This window comes from Cheilinus undulatus, linkage group 1 (assembly GCF_018320785.1).
Source record: "Cheilinus undulatus linkage group 1, ASM1832078v1, whole genome shotgun sequence".
Classification (NCBI taxonomy): domain Eukaryota; kingdom Metazoa; phylum Chordata; class Actinopteri; order Labriformes; family Labridae; genus Cheilinus; species Cheilinus undulatus.
In genome coordinates, this window is record NC_054865.1 from 8,153,377 (window position 1) to 8,179,319 (window position 25,943).

General features: G+C 39.4%; 1 protein-coding gene across 1 annotated transcript in view; it reads right to left on the reverse strand.

Annotated features, from left to right (window-relative positions):
- The window catches only part of LOC121511637 (serine/threonine-protein kinase BRSK2-like), a 117,638-nt gene that overhangs the window by 57,857 nt on the left and 33,838 nt on the right, over window positions 1–25,943 (reverse strand). Inside the window, exons 4-8 of the mRNA XM_041790390.1 lie at window positions 21,441–21,581; window positions 19,118–19,234; window positions 13,809–13,842; window positions 11,707–11,775; window positions 2,585–2,731 (exon numbers count right to left, since the gene is read on the reverse strand). Coding sequence (XP_041646324.1) covers window positions 2,585–2,731; window positions 11,707–11,775; window positions 13,809–13,842; window positions 19,118–19,234; window positions 21,441–21,581 — 508 coding nt within the window. The remainder of the gene's footprint in view (window positions 1–2,584; window positions 2,732–11,706; window positions 11,776–13,808; window positions 13,843–19,117; window positions 19,235–21,440; window positions 21,582–25,943) is intronic.

The window sequence follows — 25,943 nt, forward strand, 5'->3', positions numbered from 1 at the left end:
TGAGAGAACTTTGAACCTTAACTGTGTCTGATCATTTCTGCCATTGATATTTTTGGTACCTGAAACATTTAGGGTAGTGGTGAAATCTTCTCCTACAAACAGGTCAACAACACAGGATCCTGACACGTAATCACAGGTTGTTGGAGGCATTAACAAAGCAGATGCAGTACTGTTATTGGGTAATTCTACAGCAAGCAATTCTTAAAATGGCTGAAGTAAAAGGAAAAATACAATACACTGAAACAACATAAAATTATTAGATCATTGTTGTTGGTTTCAGATCTTACCAATGAAGAAACTCCTGACATTTACCTTTTCTCTAGACACCTGAGCAGACATCCTGCCAATGATTTACAAGGTATCCACGGAGATTTCCTATAAAACTCCATTTTGGAGCATGCCTCTTAAAAAAAAAACATTTGAAGGGCCATGCATCCCTGCACTTCATCCTTAACCTCAATGCCAACAAGAATCAAGACACCCTATCCTTGTGGTTCCATGTTGCTATAATCAAGGTTGCACACTGACACTGAAATTTTCATCAGTCACTTTTTCAGAACAGGCTCGATTTTATGCGAAATTTTGCATCAGTTCAAGTCATTTAAATGAGTGAGTGATGATTCAAAACAGTGCCCGTTGCTTCCTCCTTGCTTGCTCACCCCCACCGGACCCCTCCTTCCTCTCTCTCTCCCTCTCTCTCGCCCTGAAACCTCACTTTAAACACCAAAGTTTGCTCATTTATTATGTGGATACAAACCATGGAAATATAACAGATAGATGGGTGATTGATGATCCAGTTCAGCAACCGTTACTTTTTCTCTCTCGCTCACTCATCCCCGTCCAATTCCTCCCTCTCTCCCACTCGCGAAACCTCCCTTAAAACACTGTAGTTTGCAGGTGTGTAATCAGGACATCAGCCATGGAAATATGACAGATAAAGCAATCAATGTGGCCTACTCACAGCTTATAAAAGAGACAGTTAAAAAGTTGCTCTCCATCTCTCCAACGTGGCTCAGCGCTATGACGCATGAGCAGGTACTGTATGAAACTCTCTGTCAGGATGGATCCAGCAGGATTTTAAAGGAGTGACAGAGCCACAGGCTTGCAGAATGAAACTATTTGCCACAATCTACGAATTTTCATAGTGAAGGCAAATAAAAATGCATCGGACCCAGTGTGCAAGGTCCGAGTGCGTGACGTTTTTTGGATTACGGATCCGAAAATAATGGACCCAGTGTGTAAAGACCTTTAGGATGTCTCAAAGGGAGAGAAGTGTGTCTAAGGCTCTCCTGCCCAGCAGTGGTACTCCTTTTCCTCTCCAATCCAAAATGTGGGTACTATCTTGAGCTTGAACTGCATCCACATTATTGAACCTAAGGTGGCATCAATGGACTGATCCCCTTCTACAGTACTGAAGTCATCAGCTGGTGTTGCTTATCCTTGTTGCCCCTGTCATGCCCTGGGGGGCCCATGGCCCACTTTGGGAACCACTGCCCTTCCCCATGCTACTCCTAGCATCCCTACCACTTAGTACCACTTACCACCTGTGACTGAGCGTTTTGAATGAAAGTAACGGCTACAGAGAGAATGCCTCACAACCTCCAGACAGAAAGTCTAGCATGTTTGATTTCTCTCTCTGCATGTCAGTAAATCTGCTGAGGACAGAGCATGTGCAAAAGTCACACATATAAACAAACAAAATGGTAAAGTCTGAGAAGAAGGACAAAGTTGGTGCTGCAATTTGGAGCTGTGGGACAGAGGAAAAGATTGTTTGCAACAACATCCTGGCCTTTAATGATGTGTCGTTCATGGACTACAGCAAAGGTCCATTCACTTTAATGTTTGTATGGGCAAATAAATACAGTACAATGAAGTAAATACAGATTGTTTTATTACAGCCTTTCCAGTTATGATCTAGCCTGGCTCATCTTGCTTCTAACACTGTCACATTTGTTGTGATGATTATTTAGTTGCCACCATGTAGTCTGTCATGTCTGTCGGTCAAGTCACTGCACATATTCATGGCTCTGTGATCTCCTAATCTGACACAGTGACCATGATAACAGACAAAGCCTGTGTGGTCTGACCTTGTCTTAAGCTAGAGCTGTCAGAACAATTGATAAACAGGCTGTGCTGATGACTGGCTCCATGAAGATCACAGCTGTCAGAGGAAACTTGACTGACCTCTTTATAAACTCCTGTGTTGAGCTTAAATATTAAAATATGAGTTAACTGCTGTAATCCTAGTCATCTAAAAGATGTGCAGACATTGCAGCTGCTACCCAAAGTTAAAATAACTGCAGACAAAACACAAGCTCATCATCTAAATAAAGCCTCTGCCATTTTTCAAAAATGTTTCTATTCTGAGCTAAAAACAAATCCTTGGCTGGAGATGAAAAGATTTTATGCAGAGTGAAGAAGCTGCAGGGCAAGTCACGGTGCAACTCTGCTAAATTTATCCAGAGCTGTCCCTGAGGCAGCGGACTGTACGAATGCAAGCAGAGGACAAGTCCACTGATGGAAGGTTTTAGAGTTTTCCTATGAAGAGCCGCTTGACTGGACAGAGGTGAGGGGCTTTACTCACCGTGAGCCTCTTGCTGGCGTCCACTTCGATCATCCCACGCAGGAGGTTCTGACAGTCTGGAGGGATGAAGTGTGGCATGTGGAAAACTCCCAGCTTCACTTTTTCCAGAAGATTCCTCAGGTTGTCATCGTCGAAAGGCAGAGCGCCCTGGAAAGGAGACATTCATGTTAGTGTCTGGTCATCTCGGTCTTTACTTGTTGTTACGTCATCCAGTGTTTCATGGCAAAAATCAGCTCACAAATAATAAAACAGGAAGTAGCAGAATAAAGGAAATGTAACTTTAAGTCCCCTGTCAATAGAACAACAAACAGCAAATAGAACAGTGTCAAAAAATCCATCATTCTTAGTTCTTTATTTTTCAGATTAAAAATTTAAAAAATCAAATAAATCTAAAAAACAATAAACTTAGAACAAGAATATGAGCAGTGTGCTTTTTACTCATTCGATTCATTCAGTTCTCTCTGTTCAGTTTTCTTTTGTTCCATTTTGGGCCCAAATGGTAACATTTTTTATTAAACAAGTTTGAGTTGCCGGAAACGTTTTAAAACTTGGTGGGTCCTGAACTGCTGATGTAGAGGGCAGCTCGACATGGTAGCTACTGTAGGCAATAACTAGTGGAGCCGTTTGGTGAATCAAACTCATGCTGCAGTTGGTCTGAAGAGAAGCAGAAACATATTTTATGACTTAGGAAATGTCTCTTAAGAATCTTTTTGTTCAGGTTCTGAAACTGTTTGGGTTCTGTTGATGTGGCAGGGTGTCATCTGTTCTGTTGTCTCTGTCTTTTGTCAGGGTTTTTTGGCTTTGTTCTTCTGTTTGCTTCCTTGTGAGAAAACACCAGAGTTAATTTTGGCAGCTATTTTTAATTTTAGTCTTAGTTTTTAGTCTTTCAATAAAATGCATTTTAGTTTTAGTCACATTTTAGTCATTTTTATCCTTTTTAGTTTTTGTCTAGTTTAAGTCGACGGAAACTCAAAACATTTTAGTCTAGTTTTAGACCATTAAAAGTCCTAACATTTTAGTTTTAACCCCTTGACACCTGTTGTAGCATATTTGATACATACTTTTATGATCCTGCTATCTAATCAATATGCTCAATAAAATACTCAAAAAAACTTATGAATAGAATCTGATAAATGATAAAAATGCCCTCAAGAGAATTATCAGTTACCAAAAATACCTAATGAATAAAATGAGATACTAAAAATATAATCATTAAATTTTATGGAAATTTGGATTTTTAAAAAATTTCAGTAGAAAGTTAACTGAACATTTTAGATCTAAAAAAAATTAGAATTTTCTGGCTATTACTTGTGTTTTCAGGCTTTAAGGGGTTAACTTTTAGTCCAAGCATTTATTATCTGTCCTAAATCTGGTACCAAATCATGGCAGTGCCCAATCTGGGGTCCCTGCTTTCTTCAGCTGAGGGACAAAAGGGATACAGATGTATTGTTTTTTGACAGATTTGGCCACAGTGGAGAAATTTCATGGATTTTTAATGTCTGCTGGCACCTACATTACATTTTAGTCTAGTTTTACTCATCTTGAAAAAAACTAAACTTAGTTTTTGTCAGGTTTAGTCTTCACAGATCTATTTTTGTTAGTCTTAATCTAGTTTTTGTCATGGAAAAAAAGGCTGTCAAACATTTTTAGTCATAGTTTTAGTCGACGAAATTAACACTGGAAAACACTTCGTTAACCCATGTTTAAAAAGTGCTATATAAATAAAGTTATTATTATGTTGTCTCATTCTGATCAAATTGCCGCTATAGCTACATCCAGGTTAATGACTCCACCAGCAGCCATCGTACATCGGCTAACAGCACAACTAAACCCTTCCTATAACTGCAGCAAACTCATGCCAGGGCAGGTCGGTAGAAAAGTAAAAACATCTTTTTTTGCTATGAAAAACTTTCTGCAGTTCCTTGCATGCTTGTCAAAAAAAAAGTCAAGTTTTGATAGAAGCTGCTGCTATACAATAGCTACATCCAAGTTTCTGCACTGGTTGTAATTGTATACAAGCTACCAGTACAACTAAACCCTGTAGGTACTGCCTCATTCTCCTCTGATGATGCTGATAGGTTCAGTCTATTCTCAGATCTGGCACAAATGTTTCAGATTGCAACTTTGCAAGATGGTTTTGCATGGTGACAGACATCAAATATGGAAAATTCATCAGCTTTGCAATTATATCTGCAAGCTTTTATACAGTCTAATGAGAAAAACTGACCACTCTCTATGCAAAACAGGCTCACTGAGTTAACTGTCCAATCTGAGAACAGGGTTGCAAACTTCCCATAGATCAGGAAAACTATTCCACTTCTGTATGACTTAAACATCAATGCTCTGTAAATAAAATCCGTAAAGATATCACTCCCAGGAATCTCCACAGCTGCACATTTCATCCACGTGTGGAGAGGAGATGGTAGCATGACAACAAGGGGAAGTGCTGTTTTTACCTTCGAGTCTTTCTGTTGCTTCGTTTAGAGAATAAGCTTACAATAAATTACAAAATTTTCCTTTTAACTCACCATATTTGTGTGGCTTTTGGCTCGGCTTTTGACTGGCTGCAGTAAAGCTGCAGAGAACCTTTACCTACATTTGTACACAAAACACAAGTCAACTGCAAGGTGCAGGACAACTTAGTTTGCTCCTGAATATCATCAGAGATATGCTTTGTGAATTAGACCTTGAGTCAGAGCATAGAGCGGGACCAAAGGATGCCCAATTTTGTTGGTTTTAACAGCTGCAATCCATCTTTAGCGAATCAGACCCTGACTGTAATTGCTTGTCCTTAAATTAGCCTTCATACCCTGGAACTTAGGAAGTAAAAATGTATTTCAGGCATACAAAAAAGGATGAACATGTTGAACAATATGCTAAGTATTCTGCCTCATCATAGGGAAGCAATGGAGGAAAGTTCAGGGGTCAAGAAAGTTATTAGGAATACTCCTTTGGGGTCTGTTAACATCCTGACTGCATGCTGGAGAAATCTGCAATGTCTGTGTTTGGAGATCAGACATCAAACATCTGCACATCAGATTAAACATTTACCTGTCTGTTGACATGTAAATAGCCTGTCAGATTTCACTCACAGATAATCTGGATTTGACACAGAAGAAAGGTATCAGTCATCAGAGTCAGTGATGATGGAGTAGTTTGTGTCACGGCCTGCTCGGCTTCAGCTCTGCAGCTGTGGAGCGTGCTCAGTGACGTGCTGACTGATACCGTTTCTCCTTTTTGTAAACGAGTGCAGGACGGAGCCAGATGGCCGCTGACACTGCGTGTGTAATCAAAAAGAGAGGAGTGGGGAGATTTATCTTCACGTGATGATTGTGTTAGTGCTCCGTCTTAATCAAGACGAGGACACGCAGCATGCACACAGCTAACCAACAAACTGTAATTTAGCTTCTTCTCTGATGACTCACTTTTCACTGTCACATTATGAACTGCTGACATGAGAAGCTGTCGTTGCGTGATGTACAATTTTAACCAGAGTTCCTGATCTCATCTCTTCTGACATGCTGCACACAAATGAGTAAGTCCAACATTTAATGGAAATGTCTTCAAGGTACTTCCCTTTGTTGACCTTTTAACTCTGCCCTTTTAGGTCAAAGTGAAACATCTGCTCTGCTATGGCCAAAAACGCCAACCACAATTTCAAAAAAGTTGGAGCACTTTAAAAAATGCAAATAATGATTTGCATAACTCCTTAACCCATATTTCATTCTCAGTAGAACCTAAACAAAATATCAGATGAAACTGAGACATTTTACCATTTCATGATGAAATATTAGTTAATTTTGAATTTGATGACAGCAACACATCTCAAAAAAGTAGGGACAGGGCAACCAAAGACTGGAAGAGTAAAAAATACTAAAAATCTGGAAGTGCATTTTGCAACTAATTAGATTAAATGGCGAGAGGTCAGGAACATGACCAGGTATAAGAGGAGCATTTTAGAGGGGCAGGGTCTCTAGGAAGAAAGACGGGCAAAAGTTGAACAATTTGTGAAAAAAACTGTGTCTAAAAAATTGAGGAACAATGTTCCTCCATGTAAAATTACAAAGATTTTCCTACCATTGACCATACATAATACGATCAAAAGATTGCACTGCATTAAAACAGGCATGATTCTGTACAGGAAATCAATGCATGGCCTCAGGAACAAGTTAAAGCTGTATGATGCTAAGAAGAAGAATCTATATGTGAACATGATCCAGAAACACAGCTGTCTTCTTATTTAAAATGGACTGAGGCAAAATGGAAAACTGTTCTGTGGTCAAATGAATCAAAATTCTAAATCCATTTTGGAAACCACCTGTTCTACAGTCTCTAAAGGAGAGGGACCATCCCGCTAGGTATCAGAACACAGCTCTAAAGCCTGCATCTCTGATGGTATGGAGCTGCATTAGTGCTAATGGCGTGGGCAGCTTACACATCTGGAAAGACGCAATCAATACTAAAAAGAATATAGAGGTTTAAGAGCAACGTATGCTCCAATCCAGACAATGTTTTTTAGGGACCGTAGGGGTGTGATGAGACACTTATCACACGAGACGAGATGAGATGAGATTTGGGCCCAAAAGAAGATAAGAGATTTTACACTTTTTTTTAATTTTTGAAAAAAAAAATACATGGGTGAATAATATGTCCTTTATATAACTGAAAGTCATAATTCCAAAGCATTCAGGTCTTTAAAAAAATGTTTAAACTAACTCCTGCTGTACTGAATAAGCTATCAATGCTTTCACAGAGTTTATTGTGTCTAACTCTGACTCCAACTGTACGTTTTAATGTTCTTCACATCAAACCTTTCATTTTAATAGTCTACCACATCTTTATCTTACTACACTATGCACTCATTGCTACAAATATAATAATTATATTTAATATTATATCTAATTATATATGATAAAAGCATTTAGATTATTTTTAAAGTATTTTTAAAACTGTTTACAACAGAGTGAAATTTAAAGAGCTGCATCAATAAAATCAAACTATTTCTCATCCTCTTTAACTACACCCATATTTAAAACACTTAGAATTAATTTTTCTGTCAATAACACGTTTGCTGTAATTTAGAGAAACAGATTATTTTATCATTTTGTGTTTTTTTTCCTCATTTGAGCTTTGACAGTGTTGGACATGACATACAGTTGAGTATGTGTGTTAATGTGTGTGTGTTGGTGAGCAAGAGTGTGTCTCTGCTCTGCTGTCAGACAACAAGCATGGTGCGTTTAACTGGAGCTAGAACTTTGATTTTTGGGGCTAACAGTGGACTCTATGGCACTCAAACAAAGTATGTTTTGCTAAGTTTACCACTGCAGTATACAACGGCCTGCTGTGCTACACATGTTAAGCTTCTGACTGATGATAGCAAAGCCAACAGCTGATAAATGTGTGACTAACAGACGGTGAGACGAGAGGGAGAAATGACCAAGCAGCACCTGAATCAAAGTTACAAAGTCACAGATAGCTGCACTATGAGCGAGTGTGCGTGCATACAGAAATTATATAAATGCTGTTTTCTCCTCACGGAGACTGCACAGGTTTCCAGCAGCAGTATTTCGTGATTTCAGATCGTTATGATGAACTTATTATGCATAGGCGGATCATGTGAGACCCCAGGTAGCGCATGTGGAGGAGGGGGTGGAGGTTGGAGCGGTGATCTTAATGAGTCATGGATCAGCTCTGTTTCTTCATTTGCTCTCTCACCAACAATTATAGAGTGTCCAGGGCATCTTTGCAATATTTCATAATTTCCAGTTTGGTATGGTTTTCTGTCAGGAGAGCTGCTGCTCCTAGTGTCTGCGCAATATTGATCTTGTGAGATGGATTTTTCAGCTACGAGTAATCTTGTGGCATTTTGATCTCGTGAGGTCTCATGGCACCCCCAAGGAACGGCCTTGACTATTTCAGCAGGACAATTTTAAACCACATACCACATCCATCACAACAGCATGGCTTCACAGTCAAAGAGTACTGAACTGGCCTGCCTGCAGTCCAGACCTTTCACTAATAGAAAACATTTGCAGCATCAAATAAAGGAAATATCAAGCAAAAAAGAGTGTTGAGCAGCTAGAATCCTACATAAGACAAGAATGGGACAACCTTCCTCTCCTAAAACTCCAGCAGCTGTTTTCCTCACTTCCCAGACGTTTACAGACTGTTATTTAAAGAAGAGGAGATGCTGTACAATGGTAAACATGGCCTTGTCCCTACCTTTTTGAGAGGGGAGGATCTCTGGAAAAAAAAAAAGCACAGCCAGCAGGATAAAAAACAACAATGAAATTACCTGGAAAGGGGTTATGCTAATGTTAGCATCAGCAGCTAACAAAAGGCATTCTGACATGTTGGATGATAGTGAGTGAAGGGACAGACCTGTTTCATTTTTTGCAAGTTTCATTTTTAATAAGGTTTGTAAATATTTTATTGCTACACACTGTGTTTCTAGCACCACATATTTAATTCAGTCCCACCTGGTGTTCAAACGCAGACAGAAATACAAAATCAGGCACATCTATAGAATAACAGCACTCCATCCACTCTTCACTGACACATCAGTGAATGTCTTTAAAAGTTGACAAACATTGTTTTTACAGAGTGACCTTCCCCCAAAAAGAGCACTTAAAAACATGTCACCTTTAAATCCCAGAGCAGCTGCTGATGCCAGGTTATTTATTCTGTGTTGATTAATTTCAGTGACCTTGAATGTTCTGCAGCTTCACAAATAAAAACTTTCTTCAGCAAAAATATTTGCCTCAGGAACAAACTAAATCAACTTCTCTTTCCTCTGTTACACTGCAGCAAATCAGAGGACGGAAAGGGTTTGCCTGTGTCAGCAAGTTTTTAATTAAAAAACGGACAAATAGAGTCTCAGGGGGATGCTTAGAACAGCCATTAGTTTTCTACATTAGTAAACTGTGAAATAAACACTTTAAATTCAAACATCACCATGAGAAAAAGTTTACAGGAACAAATTTAATCTCAAAAATCAAGGTTGAAGCTTGCAGATTAGCATTTAACCTATGAGGAAGGTTGCAAAACTCAGCCTGGGTGGCTATCTTTCAGGTTTTGTACAAAAGTAAGGTTAATTTAAAAGCTTGCATGCTCAATAGGACTTGCAAACTATTCTCTGGTTTCATATTTAGACTTTTGATGGAGATAAAGACCAGGAGAAACCTGAGTGAGTGAAATAAAGTATATTTTGAGGTTTCAACATTAAGAATGGTTTGAATAAATATATATGATGTTTCCTTAATAGAGAAAAATACCAAAACCCTGTTGTTTGTTGTTTTCCACTAAACAATGTCAATTATTTCTTCAATTAAAATGGTTTAACACTTGGATAAGCTCTACGTCTCATTTCTGATCACATAAGTCCATGTAAAATCACACAGTGGAGTCAACAACTGCTAAGGCACATCTTGCATAAATTCCTGACTAAACACAGAGTTCTGGCATTAATATAAGCATACAAACTGTGTGGTGGGAGCTTCATGGAATGGTTTTCCATGGCCGAGCAGCTGCCTCATCAATACTCCATAGAAAGAATGAGCACAAATTCCCACTGAAACACTCTAATTTGTTGTGGAAAGCCTTCCAGGAAGAGTGGAGGATGTTACAGCTGCAAACAGGAGGCAAACTCCATATAAGAGTTCATGCATTTGAACACAATGTTATTACAATCCCTGTTGATGTGATGGTCAGGTATCTGAATACTTTTGTACATGTGGTGTACACAAGCAGCAAACTCCAGTCCTGAAAATAAAGCCAATGCAGAAGTGCATAAAATTGCAATACAACGAGCGTCCACTTGAGGCTGGCTGCAGGAACACCTGCCATCTTAACACCTGTTAAAAATCTTTTTTTTTTTTACACTAGAAATGAAATGGTTTACAGCCTGGTTCAAAAAACCAAATGTGTCTCATTAGTTAATGTCTTCATGTCCTCTCATTGTACGGGGGGCTGGATTTTTTTTTTACCACAATGGTTTAGATTATATTTAGGAAAAACCTCACTGTGCACTGATTGGTGCGTCTCATTTGACTGACAGATAGCTCGACAGGTAGAGGCTACGTTTCTGTCAACCATAATGCTAGTTGGCTAGCTGACAGGAAGTCGAGCCAAGTGGGCGGGCCGTTTGGTTGATCCAAAGTTCTGTTGAGACTGCAATTTCAATATGGAAGCGACCGCGGATTGGCTTCAAAAGTAGTTGAGTCCGCCTATAGTAAGGAGACGGCTGACGTAACACAGGCTTTGTCCAATTCCTTCTACAGTCTAATGGTGTATATCACAAAGTGCTATGATGATCTGACTGTAAAGAACCATTTTAGCAGAATGAAAAAAGATCCATAATTTGGGACTTTTTTTTTTTTAACATACTCAAGGCAGAGGTAAAACTAAATATCATGGATGGGAGAAGTTTTGCAGGCACACATGGTATCAGAGAGGTTCCACTTGCTTTACCTCTGTAGACATACACAAGTGGAAATGAGGTGCTTAGCGCAGGTTGTACAGACCATCTGGACATTAGTTATTCATAGTGAGATTTTTCTCTTCAGGTTGTCGTGTATTTGTCACCACAGCTGTGTTTTTATTCTGGATTATGTGTTTTACTTCTTCAAACATCTCTATATCCCAGTATGCTCTGAGTTTGTTGAATTTGATGATTTGCTGTTGGAAGCGGTGTCGTGCTGATATATGGGCTGTTGTTTATGTAAGAGCTCAGATATCAGGTTGTCACTGAAGATGTGTTGTTAATGCACAGTATGGACAAAACTATTAAAGTAAAGTCGCTTCTGAAAGCTCCAAACATATGCAAAACTAAAGAAAAATACTGTAACAGGGCCTGAGGTTGCCTTGTAAAATGTCTGACCTGTATCAGATCTGTGTGAAGTGGTCAAATCTGAGTGCAAAAGAACAGATTATGTGACATGTGGTATTTACAATTCCATTAAAAACATAGCATTGAGGTCACTTTTACTGCAGTGTGAACACAGCCTTAGTGCTAAAAACACCATTTAAAATCCCGACATGAAGCCTGCTTTATTGCATCCTTGAACTTTTGGTAATAAGGTGAATTTGTAGGTGTTGTCTCTGCAGCAGTAGCTGTCACTCACCACTAAAAGTGCAAACAGAATGACTCCACAGCTCCATGCATCTGCTTTCCTCCCGTCATACTTCTCCCCCTGGAACACAGACAAGAGACAGAAATGAGAATCACATCATAAACTCCAGTAAAAGTCTCCGCAACATTCATCCATCCCCAAAAACTGCAAATCACCGTGACTGCTCTGAGGCCTGGCACCAAACTTAATGGAAAAATCCATCCATATATGGAAACTTCTGCAATGTGGCATCAGCAATCTGCAGACTGCAGTGCAGGAGTTATTTTTGGGACAGAGAGTTTGAATTTTATTTTTCTGGTGCACCAAACCTCGCTTGTCTGCTGTGTGGAAACTGGTGCAGAGATTTGTGTATGCACAGTGTAAGATATTCAATTAATTTATTTAAAAGTAGAAATGGTAACTGAACGGTAAGATTTCTAGTTCACAATGAAAATAAAAATTCCGTTTCATATCAAAAGGAAGCAGAATAAAAGCCTTTTGTTGATAATTTAATATCAGCAAATAAATGTATTTTGTAGACTAGCAGAAGGAAATTTGTTAATTTCATTTACTATATTTTTCTGAGACATTCTCTGCTGTTGTGTACACACTTGTAGTCACTTCAACTAAACCTTGTCTGTACCTATCGCCTTGCTCACTTCAAATGACACTGATTGGTCTGGTCATTCTCAGACAAGGAAGAAGCATTTCAGCTTGAATCTTTGCAGGATGGAGCCACCAAAATACAGACATGGAATTTGGCCAATCCATCAGCTTTTCAAGGCATTTGAGAAATGAAGGGCAAAAAAAAATCATCAGCATCAAAGCATAGGTGAGTTCTAATTAGCCAGTGAGTTAATGTTCCTTAATGACATAACAATCACAGTCAGCTGTCTCTTTTCATCAGTGATCTTGCACGGTAATGCTAAATGTAATCATAGATATTCAGTAGCCATTCTCATTTTTGGGTTTTCTTTCACTGGTGGGGTTCTGAAACCTTGCAAAGCAGATAAACAGGCCAGATTCCATTTATGCCATCAGAAAGATCCAACTTGCCAAGCTCCAATCTGAAAATTTTTGTGCTAAGTCTGAAAAAAGACAGAACCAATCAGCCCCATGTGAGGAGAATGAGGCAGTAGCCACTGGTGAGGTTTTGCTGTGCCATAAGCTGAAAAAAAATGTCTGCTGCCCACATAGCCATTACAGTGGATATAACTATAGTATAGTGGCATTTTTATCATAACTGGACCACATTTCTTTATGAAATAAAGAGCGCAGAACAGCACTGAAAGCTCTTCTTCAAGCATTTAATCAATCCCATGAATCTGAATAGGGGTGCAACAAGCTGTATGCTATAAAGTAGGAGGCTGGGGTGGAGGAGGTGAAGCTTTGCCAGCAGCAGTAGCTTCAGCATTAATGCAAGCAGGGATTAGTGAGAAGAACGTCACAGCACTATGTTGACAGAAAGAGTTGTGATTGGCTGTGGGAGCTGGGCTAAATAATTAGGATCAGCTGATCACAGCTGGGCATATGACTACTGTATCCTGCATGGACTAAAGCTAGGCTTCATATGGTTGCAGCTGCAGAAGCATGAAGTGAAGCTCTGCCCCGTGGCGACAAAATAACAGATTGAAAGCGTAAACTTTTGCTGCCATCTACATTGAACATGTTGTATATTTAAAATATTTTAGCATCGTTTAAACATTAAGTATTCTTTGGTTTCCAAAATCAAGAAACTGTTGCCAGTTCTCGCTTGTGGTGGGTTTATGTTGGATCTTTCAAAGACATCCCTCTCTATCTCAGTTATTTGATGATGTATCTCCCTGGAGAAGACTGATTAGTTGATTATGATTTGATATTTGTCAGTCATCAGATATAAGAGAAAATTTGGGCAAAAATATGCAAGTATTCTCCACAAATAGCCCATCTTTTAAGTGTACTTGAAGTGTTTTTCAGCCCAGTGGAGAGGGAGAGCAGAAGGGGGGAGGGGATGAGACCAGAGAGGCAAATGTGACAGAGCGCAGGGAGCATGGAGCAGTGATGTAAGAGCCATTCAGCAGCCACAGCGGCTTTTTACTGTATGAAAGGCAGAAACACGGAGAGAGAGCACTTACCCTGATAACCTCTGGGCAGGCGTAGTGCGGAGATCTGAAAGAGAAGCGAAGAGGTGGTTATGGACTCGCACAAGTCTGCACGACACAGCGCTACACACTGTGAGGAATCAGAGCCAGTAGCCGCAGCAGAGGGGTGCGTGACCAGGTGAATCTGAGGACAGCCTGCCCTCACGAAGCTCTCTGAAGAATCACAAACCACTTTAAGGCCCCAAAAAACATGAAAACATTGAACTTTAACAGCCTGATGTGGATTATTTCTCTGTTAGCTAAGTAAGCGTTACATAACCTCAAATGGCCTCAGTCCGAATTCGTGTTCTGATGGCTCATCCTGTTAAATAACATATGAAAACATCCAACATTGTTTTCTACAATTAGCCTCCAATTGAATAAAAACAGCAAATGATGTGCATTTTTGGATTCAGAAGTATAAACTTTACATTTAGTTATTTGACCTTCAGATCCAGAGGTCACTGCACCATTTCCTCCCTGGTTCTGCTGTTTTTTTTTGTCTTAATGGTACCTTTTCCTGTAAGTTATTTGAATTAAAACCATGTAAAAAAATATGGCACAGATTTAAGAAAACATGCTTATATTGCATTTGCACCCCTGCCACAGGGGGATCCACAAGGTTCAGTACTGGGTCCCATCTTGTTTCCATTTCATATTTGCAACAACCACATTTCATTATATGACTTTTATGCTGATGGTCAAGTTTGGTGCTGCATTGTTGATACAGCATAGTTATCTATCTAAATCATGAAATAATAATATAATAAACAGTAAAAACTCCTTTCAAAATAAGCACTTAATGCAAACAAGGGATTAGGATTATATATCTGGAAGCCTCTCTTTCTCTCCCTACTTCTGAGTGTGCCTCTACAGAGTGTGCATGCAGCCACACAGACAAGCAGACTCGCCTGCATGCTGAGATGTGCTGCAGCACTACATCCAAAAACACTGAATACTTCTACTGATGTGCAGACTTCCCTGTGTAAAAGCCTACTACTTTAAAATTTCATATAAACGTCTGCTGCTGGTTAAAAAAGCACGTTCCTTTGTGAGATCACTAAGAAGCTTCCTGCGGACACTAAAGTGTAATGAAAACTTGCTCATGAGGAGTATGTAACATTTTAAAGTAACAAAACACCAAGAGGCAAAGAGGCAAAATGAGGGATGAGGCAGACAGCCTTGAGCAGACTGAGAGCAGAGGTAAGCCTACAGATAATGTGTGTGTGTGTGTGTGTGTGTGTGTGTGTGTGTGTGTGATGGAGGTTAAGGGGGATGTAAAGTTGTGGGCGGCTGTGGCTCAGTAGGTAGAGTCGTCTTTCCGCAATCTGAAGGTTGTGGGGACATAATCCCAATTTGCTCCCACTGCTTTGGGCTATACAAGCTCAAGTCCATTTAACATTTGTCCTTCCTGATACCGATTTCAATACCAAGTTGTTGGATACCAGCTGATACCGAGTACCAATCTGATACCAGTGTGAACGTTCTGGACTGACTGTGCAGACTAGCTAATAATTTTAAACCTATATTTGACTCAGAACATGACTCAACAAATAGTCATAATGTACAGCATCTCTGTGACCCTAAAGTTGTTTTTCTGCTGATTATTGAGTTTTACTGCTAAATGTTGAAATAACAATAATACAGGGGGCTGCATCACAGGCTCTCTCTATCTCTCTTTCCATTATGCTCTATTCAGGCAGCATCATGGCGTGATTATGGAACAGCCTGCCATTGGCTGACAGACCCTCACAAAGGTTAAACAGTGTGACGATTAGCATTCAACCTAGCAGTAATAAATGATCAGAATTAGATTAAAATGGATAAAAAAGATGTTCAATATTGGGTTTACTGGTGAGGATTTAATAATTAAAGTCTTCGAAAGTCACACGAGATGCTGCTGTAAGGGATTCAAAGGCATCAATAGTGTCAGTGGGAAAGCACAACATCTAGCTCGAAGAGGAAAAACAAGTAAGAGCCAACGATTTATGGTTCAAAAGTTATTGAACGTTTGATAAACTGTGCCACTTCTTGTTGTGTACAACAGCACCGGTCTGGTAGGCATTTTGACGATCACATTCAGAGAAAAACCGTCACGCAGCCACCATTCTTTGCTGCTGCAGTGGGTTCTTTGGTTCTTCTTCGCTGCTCTGAAAAACCGTGGTTCGTGCATGCAGTGTTTTCCGGCAGCGAAGAAGAATTGATTTCTGGTTTAAAACACTAACAGTTAGCATGGCTAAACCAAGCAAAATATTAAGTTAAACAAAATTGTATCCGATCGTGGCATAAACTCTTGTACTCACCAACAGCAACACCTGAATTATAAGCAGTATCAGACATTTTTCCATCACTGGTATTAGAACCGGAAAAACTCTAAATACAATCATATCAATTACAAGCAGAGTTATACAGAAAAGCTACCTGTAATGCAGGTCTGTTCAAATCATTCTAGGATGTAAATGTTGGCTAGGATGCTAGCACCAACGCTTTTGATCCAACACACATCAGCTCCAAACTTGAGAGGGAGTAAAACTGGATTTCCCATTCTACTACATTTACTCCCTAAATCTTTAGAGGCAAATTAACATTTTATCAGGGAATGGAGTGGAAGAAAAGTATCATGTCTTCCCAGAGCTTCTGTAATGATGCTGATATGTTCTGTTAACATCTGTTTAGTCCTGTCTGCTTGTTCAATTATGTTTAGTTCCATTTAAGGTCCATCTGCAACATTTTACAGTAAAACATTTAAGTGGTTGAACATTTTTGGACATATGTGCTGCAATTTCTCATCAAGGAGGTGGTGGTGAATCCTGAGGGGGTTTAGGCCCATGACTTTATCTTCATGGACGTGATTCTTACAGCCTAACATGTTTGAAAGAAACCAGGATTTTCCGCTCTGTGTGCTCTACGTCTCTAATGACAGAAATGATGCAGTAAAAAAAAAAAGCTCGCCTGCTCTTTATGTGTGAATTAATCACAACAAATGAAGCTCAGAGAACAACTCTGCTAGCAGGGTTTCATCCTAACACACACAGAGCTCCCAGAGTAAACACACCCTCCATCATCGCCAGCATCATACTTAGCTATGCTAATGTATGTAGAAGCAGTCAGTCTGAACCACTCCAACACTGCGGTGTCAGAGTACACTAACTGTAATCTCATTAAAGCAGAGCAAATGATCATCCTTCCTGCTGGAGGCGACGTGTCAGAGCTCGTCTCTGAGTGACATTTAATACATTTCATTAACGTCAGAAGAAGTAGAGGAGCCATCTGACGGGTTACTCATGGAGATACTTACAAAGAGCCATTAGGGCTTCTTTATGAAAACAGTCAGCAGCACTTACAGAGTAAGCTGACACTATGGACTATAAAGTGCATCAACTCTGATTTTGATCACGGGTTAAAACATTGAGATGGACTTGAGCTTGTTTAGTGCTTTGTTTAGTACTTCTTCACCACAGGTCACTCTTATTTATTCACTTCCTGAAAGTGGTGGCTGCTACACAAAGTCTCCATTAGTACTAATTAACCCTATTCATTTTTGTTACAATGCCACCGACACAGCAGTCAGAGCAATTTGGGGTTCAGCATTTTGCCCAATCCTTGCAGGAGCAACAGGAGCTGGAGATCAGATCACCGACCTGGTTGAGGAGATAGTCAGCTCTAACACTGATCCACAGCTATTCCATGCATATAGTGTGCATGAAAGTCTAAATATCAGATTGCCAAAAGGGGTAAAAGTAACTTAAAGTTTGGTAATTGCTCCAATAAACTCTCAGTTTGCAGCCTCAGAAATAACCTGGGATCTCTGCAACGTCGTTCTTGGAAGCAACTGCATCTAATCAAAGTGCATGCATTAAAACTCTATGTTTTCATAGCTGATGCGCTCAGATTGTTATTCTGATTCTTAAGAAAAGGATCCTCAAAAAGACCTTTTTGTCAGTGACTCACAGGTGTAACATTGCTTCAAAATCACCAGACACCTCTGGCAAAAACAGCAATTTCACCTTGAAGAAGCAGCAGTTGTGGCTCCATTCTGTCTGGACTGGTAAGTCTTTTTTCAGCTATTAAACCTCACAAATAAAAGGTAATGATGAAGAGAGATCTGATCCAAGCCCTTAAAACATCAAAGACAGGCAACAACCCTAAAATGTAACCACAGAGAGCCACCTAAATTCTTCGAGATGAAATATCTGTTTTTCAGTGGAGTCACGAGTCAAATTTAAGCACGTTTGACTTGAATGTAAAGTCTTTGATGATTACAGCTTACAGCTCACAAAAATCTAAAATCTACTATCTCAAAATATTAGAATATTGTAGAAAAGTTCAATTTGTTACTGAGCCTTTATTCTGTCACTCTGGTTCAGTACACACAACCATAATCATGGGGAAGACTGCTCACTTGACTCTAGATCAGAAGATAATCATTGACATCCTTTACAAGGAGGGTAAGCCACAGAGGGTCTCTGCGTAAAGGACTGGCTGTTCTCAAATCAAAGCATATTCATGGAAAGTTGACCAGAAAGGAAAAATGTGCACAAGCAACAGGGATGAGCTCAGCCTTCAGAGGATTGTCAAACAAAGCAGGTTCAAGAACTTAGGGGAGCTTCACACGGAGTGGACTGAGGCTAGACTCAGTGGATCAAGAGAGATTTTAGAGACTTTCATGCTTCAACCTGCTGATAAGCTTTATGGAGATACTTATTTCCTTTTCCAGCAGGACTTGGCTCCTGCCCACAGTGAAGCCAAAACCACCAGAGACTGGTTTGCTAGAAATTGCACTGCATTACTGTTTGACTGGCCAGCCAACTGGTCTGACCAGAATCCCATAAAGAATCTCTGAGAAAGATGAGAGACACCAGACTCATCAATACAGACGAACTGAAGGCTGCTATCAGAGCAACCTGGGCTACTCCCCAGCAGTACCACAGGCTGATCGCCTTCATGCTACATCACACAGATGCAGTAATTCATGCAAAGGGAGCTCCAACCAGGTAGTAAATGCACAAATGAGCATCATTTCCAGAAGGTAAACATTTCTGTTTTTAAAGTCCTTTTTTTATTTTTCTAATATTTGAGGTTGTTGAATTTTGATTTTTAGGAACTGTAAGCTGTAATCATCAACATTAAAACAAAAAACAAAAAACAAAAAACAAAGAAACATTTCTCTTTGTGTGTAATGAACCCCAAATCAATTCACTTTTTGAATTTAATTACTGGTAAAAGATTTTTTTAAAGATATTCTACTTCACTGAGATGCACATGTACTAGTTGTGTATTCATATGTTGTCTTATTTACTCACCCACAGCTGGTCTCCAGCAGACTATCCCCGACCTGCAGAGACGCCATGCCAAAGTCTGCTATCCTGATGTTGTTCTTCTCGTCTAACAACAAGTTCTCAGGCTTCAAATCTCTGTGGCTGCAAAGAAACACAGGAAACAGATGTTAAAATGTCAGTCTAAGGACAAAACCAAATCTGGTATTTACACAGTAAAGATTATGATTTAGGCGTCAGAAGTGAGTCTAACCACCAGAAAAAGGAAAAGTACGCTTTATAATTTGGTCACAATATAGTGGCCATGCCATGCTACCTTCACGTCAACTCTTGAAAAATCCAGTTTTATTTTCTTACAAATGTAACTGGCTTTAAAACTTCGGAAAAAAAGAAAAAAGAAAACTGTCCTTGAGTACAGTGAGACAGAAGAGCAGCAAAAAGGATATTAAAAAGGAAACTAAAAGATCAGCAGTTCTCAAGAATTTGGCTCTCTTTATTTCTTCCCAGTCCCACAACCATCTTATCTCTCTGGCTTTTGTATTAAAATTTATTTTGATAAAGTCAATCTAAACTAGACTAGAACAATACTGAAACAAGTGACATTAAAATATATATTTACAATATATATTCTTTTGTGAGATACTTTGTACTGCAATATGAAAAAATAGAGGAATAAATTTAAAATGCAGGAAACTTCAGGCTTAAATGTGGGCAACTATCAGGTAATTCTCACATTCATACTTTGAAAATTTTGGACTTAAAGGGTTATTTCAGGATTTTTGAACTTGGGTCGTATGAGGTGCTTGGCTATAGTAGTGGCTATTTAACCATTAAATGTGCTACGATTACTGTGAGGTCATCACTTGAATTTTCTTATTTATTTGGATATAATCAGACTATTGCACTGTCTTTATTGTAATCATAAAACTGCAATGTGATGTGCAGTCTTAAGTAGGCACTCCTAGTTTGTTTAAAGCTTTACACTCCAATGCAGTGGTTCTCAACTGTTCTATCCTCGTGGACTAAACAACACCGCCCTTATGAAAAAATTGTGACCCAAATTTCCAAATTCAAATGTATTAAATGAAAAATGTTGCAGTTTTGATCTTAGATCAAACAAAACAAATGATTGCACAAAGTGACAGGATAACATTAGCATGTTTTAAAGGAGTACCGTTATGAAAGCCCTGGGAGGAAAGGAAGGCATACTTCTTCTTACTCCATTTACAATTATAACATGTAAATATATCTTTGTGAGATCTTGAAAAGTCAACACATCATGGAAAAAAGCTTTGTTTTTCAAACTCAATATCATGGCAAAACAGTAAAATAAAATATATGAGCAGTATGTCCACTTCAGGCTTCCATAATCACAGACTTTTTTGCACAGTTTTCCCAGGCACACACTTTCCACTCTCTTAAAAGAGCTCTGTCCCCCTCTTTTGTGTCCTGAATCATCAGTTGAGAACCACTTCTCTTGAGGAATTGAGGGTAAAAGGGAAACCATAAGTCCCTTCAAATTCATGGAATTATTCCACAGTAAAGAATATTAAAGCAGGTATGACAGAGTATAAATCAGTAGTACTATTTTCCTCTAAACAATAGTGAAATGACACCAGGAGACAAGAGCTTGATTCTGGTCATGGATCTGTCCATCACAGCTCAGAATAAATCAGGTCCTTCAAAGCTAAACACTTGATGTACGGAGCTGAGAGTCAAAGTCTGAACTTCTTTGATGTGCATTTGCTCTTAGATACACACACAGCGCTTCAGCCACGTACAGAGGAACTAAAGGTGTTCTCAGAGATGAAAAGAGATCAAGAGGACTTGGACCCTCTGCAGACGCCCCCGGCTTCAGGCAGAAAACCTGTCGGATAATCCAAACCAAGCAACACTTCAGGGCTTCTAGGAACACCAGAGAATTCCTGAAAACTGAACTATAAGTAAATCTGTGACGGTCTAAATCATTTTCTTTTGAATGTCATTTTGAATTTATTTTACCCTGCAGGTTTCTGAACCTGCAGCAAATCAAATGGAAATTTAAGTTTTTCTGCTTTTCATAATGTAACACCAAGAGGATGATGTCAGGCTGTTTAACTATAGAGAGGCTGAAAGAGTTTATGCATACCTGCCTTTTTGAAAGATGATTAGATAGATAATTCCACATAAAGCAAGAATGCAACTGGCACCTGCCATCTCCTGAACATATGTTAAATGTTGGCTGTGACCAGTTAAATCTGAGTGCCAAGCTGCACAGGAAACCAGGCCAAATTCCAACCTAAAGATTGAACTTCAAAAGAAATAAACCATTCTTTCTGGTCTTATGATCCTGTGAATAAGAGAAACCAACCATATGGAGTGACTGTGGCAGAAGTCCAGGGCTGAGATGATCTGTCTGAAGAACTTTCTGGCCTCTTTGGGCGTTAACCGTCCTTTTTTCACCAGGTAGTCGAACAGCTCCCCACCAGACACATGCTCTAGCACCAGGTACCTGCAGAGAGAGAGAGAGCAGAGGAGAGTCAGGATTAACTCTTAACTCTATTTTTACAAATCTCACACTTCTAAATGACTGTGGTTTCTCCAATAGAAAACTGTTATTATTATATTTATTAAAATTTATTTAACCAGGGAAACCTAAATTGAGATTAAGAATCTCATCAACAAGCATGTCCTGGCCAAGACAGGCGGCGGCACAATAAACAAAGACACAGACGTAATAGAAAACAAAAACAAATACAGAAAGTCATTAACTAAAACATTACACTGATGTATCTTCCTCTAATGCAATCAATCTACATTTAAAAAGATTTAAATAGACCAGTCCCTGAAGACAAAAGGTCTTCATAGGTTTCAGGAGCAGCGTATCTGAAACTTATTACACCCGTTTCAAGTTGAACTTTGAGGACAGAGTGCAAAAGTAAATTTTGTGACTGAGTCACAGAGCGGCGACTGTAACTTCCAGAATGTTTCACATGAATAAAATCACACAAGTATGACGGAAGCAGATTTAGTATAGCCTCACAGATAAGGATATGTCAGTGATTTAGTCTCTGTGTGGTCAATAATGGCTAACCAACTCTACAGAATACAATGATGACTTACAGACTTTGAGTCATTATAAACCTCGGTGCCCTGTGGTGACCAGTATCCAAAGATTCAAGGCATTGACAGGATGCATGCATGTACAGAAAAAAGTATTTTTGCACATATATATACACATCTAGAGTATTGTCCAACCCACAGAGTTTGACATAAGCCAACTAAGCCCTCTGTTTATGGTCCACTTAACGTCTGAAAGCACATATCTAAAGGTCTTCGTAGAATCTGTTCTCCTAAGAATGTCCCTGTGAAAGGCATTTAACTGATGTTCAACTCTCAGCTGGTATCTTTACCCACTGCTTCCCTGCTACACTTGCAAAGTTTTGTTTTCTCCAATTGTTTGTCCCAAAAGCAAGAGAGCTAGAGTAATGTAAACTGGGGAGACTCAGCAGAGAATCTGCTCTGTTGTTGGCTAAAAGAAAGACATGTCTTTGCATTAAACTGTAACCTCAGAGGGCCTAAGTGTGACAGTGGCTGGACTTTATTCTTAATGGAAACATCCTGTAAATAGTTGGGAATGACTTGTTGCAAACTTTTATGTATGCACTATGACTGATGATGCAGCAGCAGCTCAGACATATAAGTTCAAGCACAAATACAGAGGACAATATCCAAACAGCATGCTACTTTGCCTGTCATAGGTTGTTTAATTTTGAGATTGACCAAAAGCTTAGCAAATCTCAAGCAGAGCAAAGAAACACTTTTGGCACTCTGCAGACAAACTGAGGTGTGTGCTATGGAAACAAAGACTGGCTAGAAAAGCTGTGACCTGCTCTGTAGTGTGGTGTGGACGGATCCCTTTGCAGAGCCACAGACTGAATACGTGGAAACTGAAGGCTAAAGGTGGGTAACAGTCTGTAGCAGATCTACTGACAAGGGAAGTATGCTTTTGTTTTGATACCAAATGTTCATTAGAGAGACAAAACACCTGATTACACTTGCAAATAATAGGCAAAAATAAGCATACTGTCTAGAACTTCTTATTTCAATCGGCATTTATGGCAAAGAGCTACATCACCCGAAATTGGGAAACTTGGGCATCCCCTTGGAGCTAGACCCGGGAAGGTAGCTCGATGGCAAGCATCTGGTGGCCAAGCCGCCATTCTGTGGGCCTACTATCTCTAAAGATAGGCATGGTGGTTGGATGCATTGTATGCTGCATGCCAGGCAGGGGTGGAGACCTAGTGGTACCAGTGCAAAATTGAGGGGCAGAATGGTGCAGCATCTGTATAGTTGCAGGCGTTTTACAGGACTGTTGTGCTGAAGAGGATTTCAATTTACATTGCTTAACAAATTTATTAGACCATCTGTCATATTTGTCTCAAAGACCATCCAGCATCATGAAGTGCTTTAATGCGGACTCTTTCATTTTCAGTGAGCTCCAGGTTTTACCATTTTGAACAGGAATGAGGGATTTCAAACTGAATTCACCCAAATTTGAGCCGGCTCACTGGGTTTCTCTGAGAAGTCAGAAATGAATCAAGCATAACATTCAACCACTAAAACCAATGTTTCTGTTCAGGAATGCAAGTAAATATCTATAATTTGACATATTAATCAAGAAATATTAAAGTGCTTTACTATTTTTCAGGTTTTTTGTAAATCAGTAAATTTGAAAATTCATGGATAACAATAATAATTATATTTTAACATTAAAAAAATCATTTCGGTTAAAGAGCTTGAGTTTGGCAATTACCAATGCTGTTAATTTAGGGTAGCTGTTGCATAAACCTTACTTTGGTTAGGGTTAGGGTGGTCTAATAAATTTGTTAAGCACTGTACATTCTAACCCTCACCTACAGACATGAGCTTTGGGTAATGACCAAAAGAGTAAGATCTAGCATATAAGTGGCTGACATGAGATTCCTTAGAAGGGTAACTCTGCTCAGCATTAGGGACAGTGTTATGAGCTTGGACCTCGAAGAAGAGTCCTGGCATCAAAAGAAGCCAGCTGAGGCATCTGATCAGGAGGCCTCCTGGTCGCTTTCCTGTTTAGGTCTTTTGGGCACCTGGGAGGAGACACCAGGGAAGACCCAGAACGTGTTGGGGGGATTATATATCCCATCTGGCCTGGGAGTGCCTTGGAATCCCACAGGAGGAGTTGGAAAACGTCACTAGGGAAAGGAAAGCCTGGGCTGACTGGCTCTGCCTGCTGCTGCACAACCCAATCTCGGATAAATGGAAGAAGATGAATGGACTGATGGATCTCATTTTAAGATGCTAAACATAATTTGTCTTGCACACAGGCAGATTTTTACTTATTACTAGCAGTTCAGACTGTGTTGTTTGCTATAAGATAATCAAGACTTCAGTGTGATGGTACTATAAATAATTGCAACTGAATAAATGCATCAGCTGAGACTGGAGTTTTGGCAGTGAAGCAGACTTCAAAGCCAGTAATTTCACTTTGCACCACATGTGAGCTGTCGATCAACTGCTGCGCCACTCACTAAGACGATAAATGACAAACGCCTGTTTCCCTTGAGAAGAAATGACTGATTTTGTCAAGGGAATCTGGTGGCTTCAAAGAGAGCAGTTTATCAGCTGTTTCTGCTTACAATAAATACTGTTTATCTTCAGCCAAAAGGACTGATTTTGATTGACTTTTAGAGGATGCAATTTAAATTTGTAGTGTTACTTCATATTTTGTAAGCACCAGCTGCAGCAATCTACTCCCTATTCATTTATTTTCAGACAGAATTTCTAATAATAAGAGTTAAGAGAAAAATTATGACCAATCTTTGAGTCCACATAGCATGTAAACATCCTTAAATCCTCATGTTAATCTTCTGTCTACATGAAGGAGGCCTTAATGAAATAATGGAGTCATAAACTAGGGTGTATTTGTCGATGACATGCTGAAATTACAACAGCACACTGGTGCATCATTCTAATCCTCATGAAAATCCCACACCAATCTAGTTTTGTGTGTCTATGGTTTATAATGTTTTATCTCTGTAGTCACTTCATTTGTCTCGTGGACGCCATTGATCCTCGCCGTGCGTGCAGAGCAAGCTCCTCCTGCAGACCACCTCTCCAACCGCCTGATTTATTAGCAGATTAAGAGATCTGCTCAAGCGTTGACTTGTCACAGCAATTTAAATTACAAACGTGTTCGCTCCTGACTCGTGAGAGGGAAAATTTTTACTGCAAACTGTTTTCATCCTCGATGACCAACTGTCCCAGTGCTCGCAACATTAAGAAAACAAATTTCTGCTCCATTTGACAGCAGTGCCTTTATCAATTATTGAACAGCGCATTAAGCCGTGCCACTGGAGCAAAGCCGCCACATGCAGCAGATTAATGTATACAACAAAACACGGATATACATTAAAGCTGTATGGTCACAGGGGGCGGCGAAGAGGAGGGGAGTGATAAAACATTACAAGCCTTAATAAAATCCCACAGAGCAAACTGCAGCATGGAGAAAATGTCCCGTTGAGTATTAATATTGTTTAAAATGCTGTGATATGAGAATAATGTTATTTTCTTGGATCCTGCTGATAAACAAGATTCTAGTGATAACATAATGAAATAAAATACAGCACCATAACTGACCGGATAGTTAAAAAATAACAGGAAATAAAGCATAACGTCACTTTCAATCAGGTGTGCCACCCGAGAGTTAACATAGCCTTACTATAGTAACTATAGGGGTTGACATGGTAGCTACTATCATTTTAAAATTCAGCATTATACTAGTACAAAATTAGGGTGGGCCAATTAATCGTAAATTAGATAAAATTGCAATATG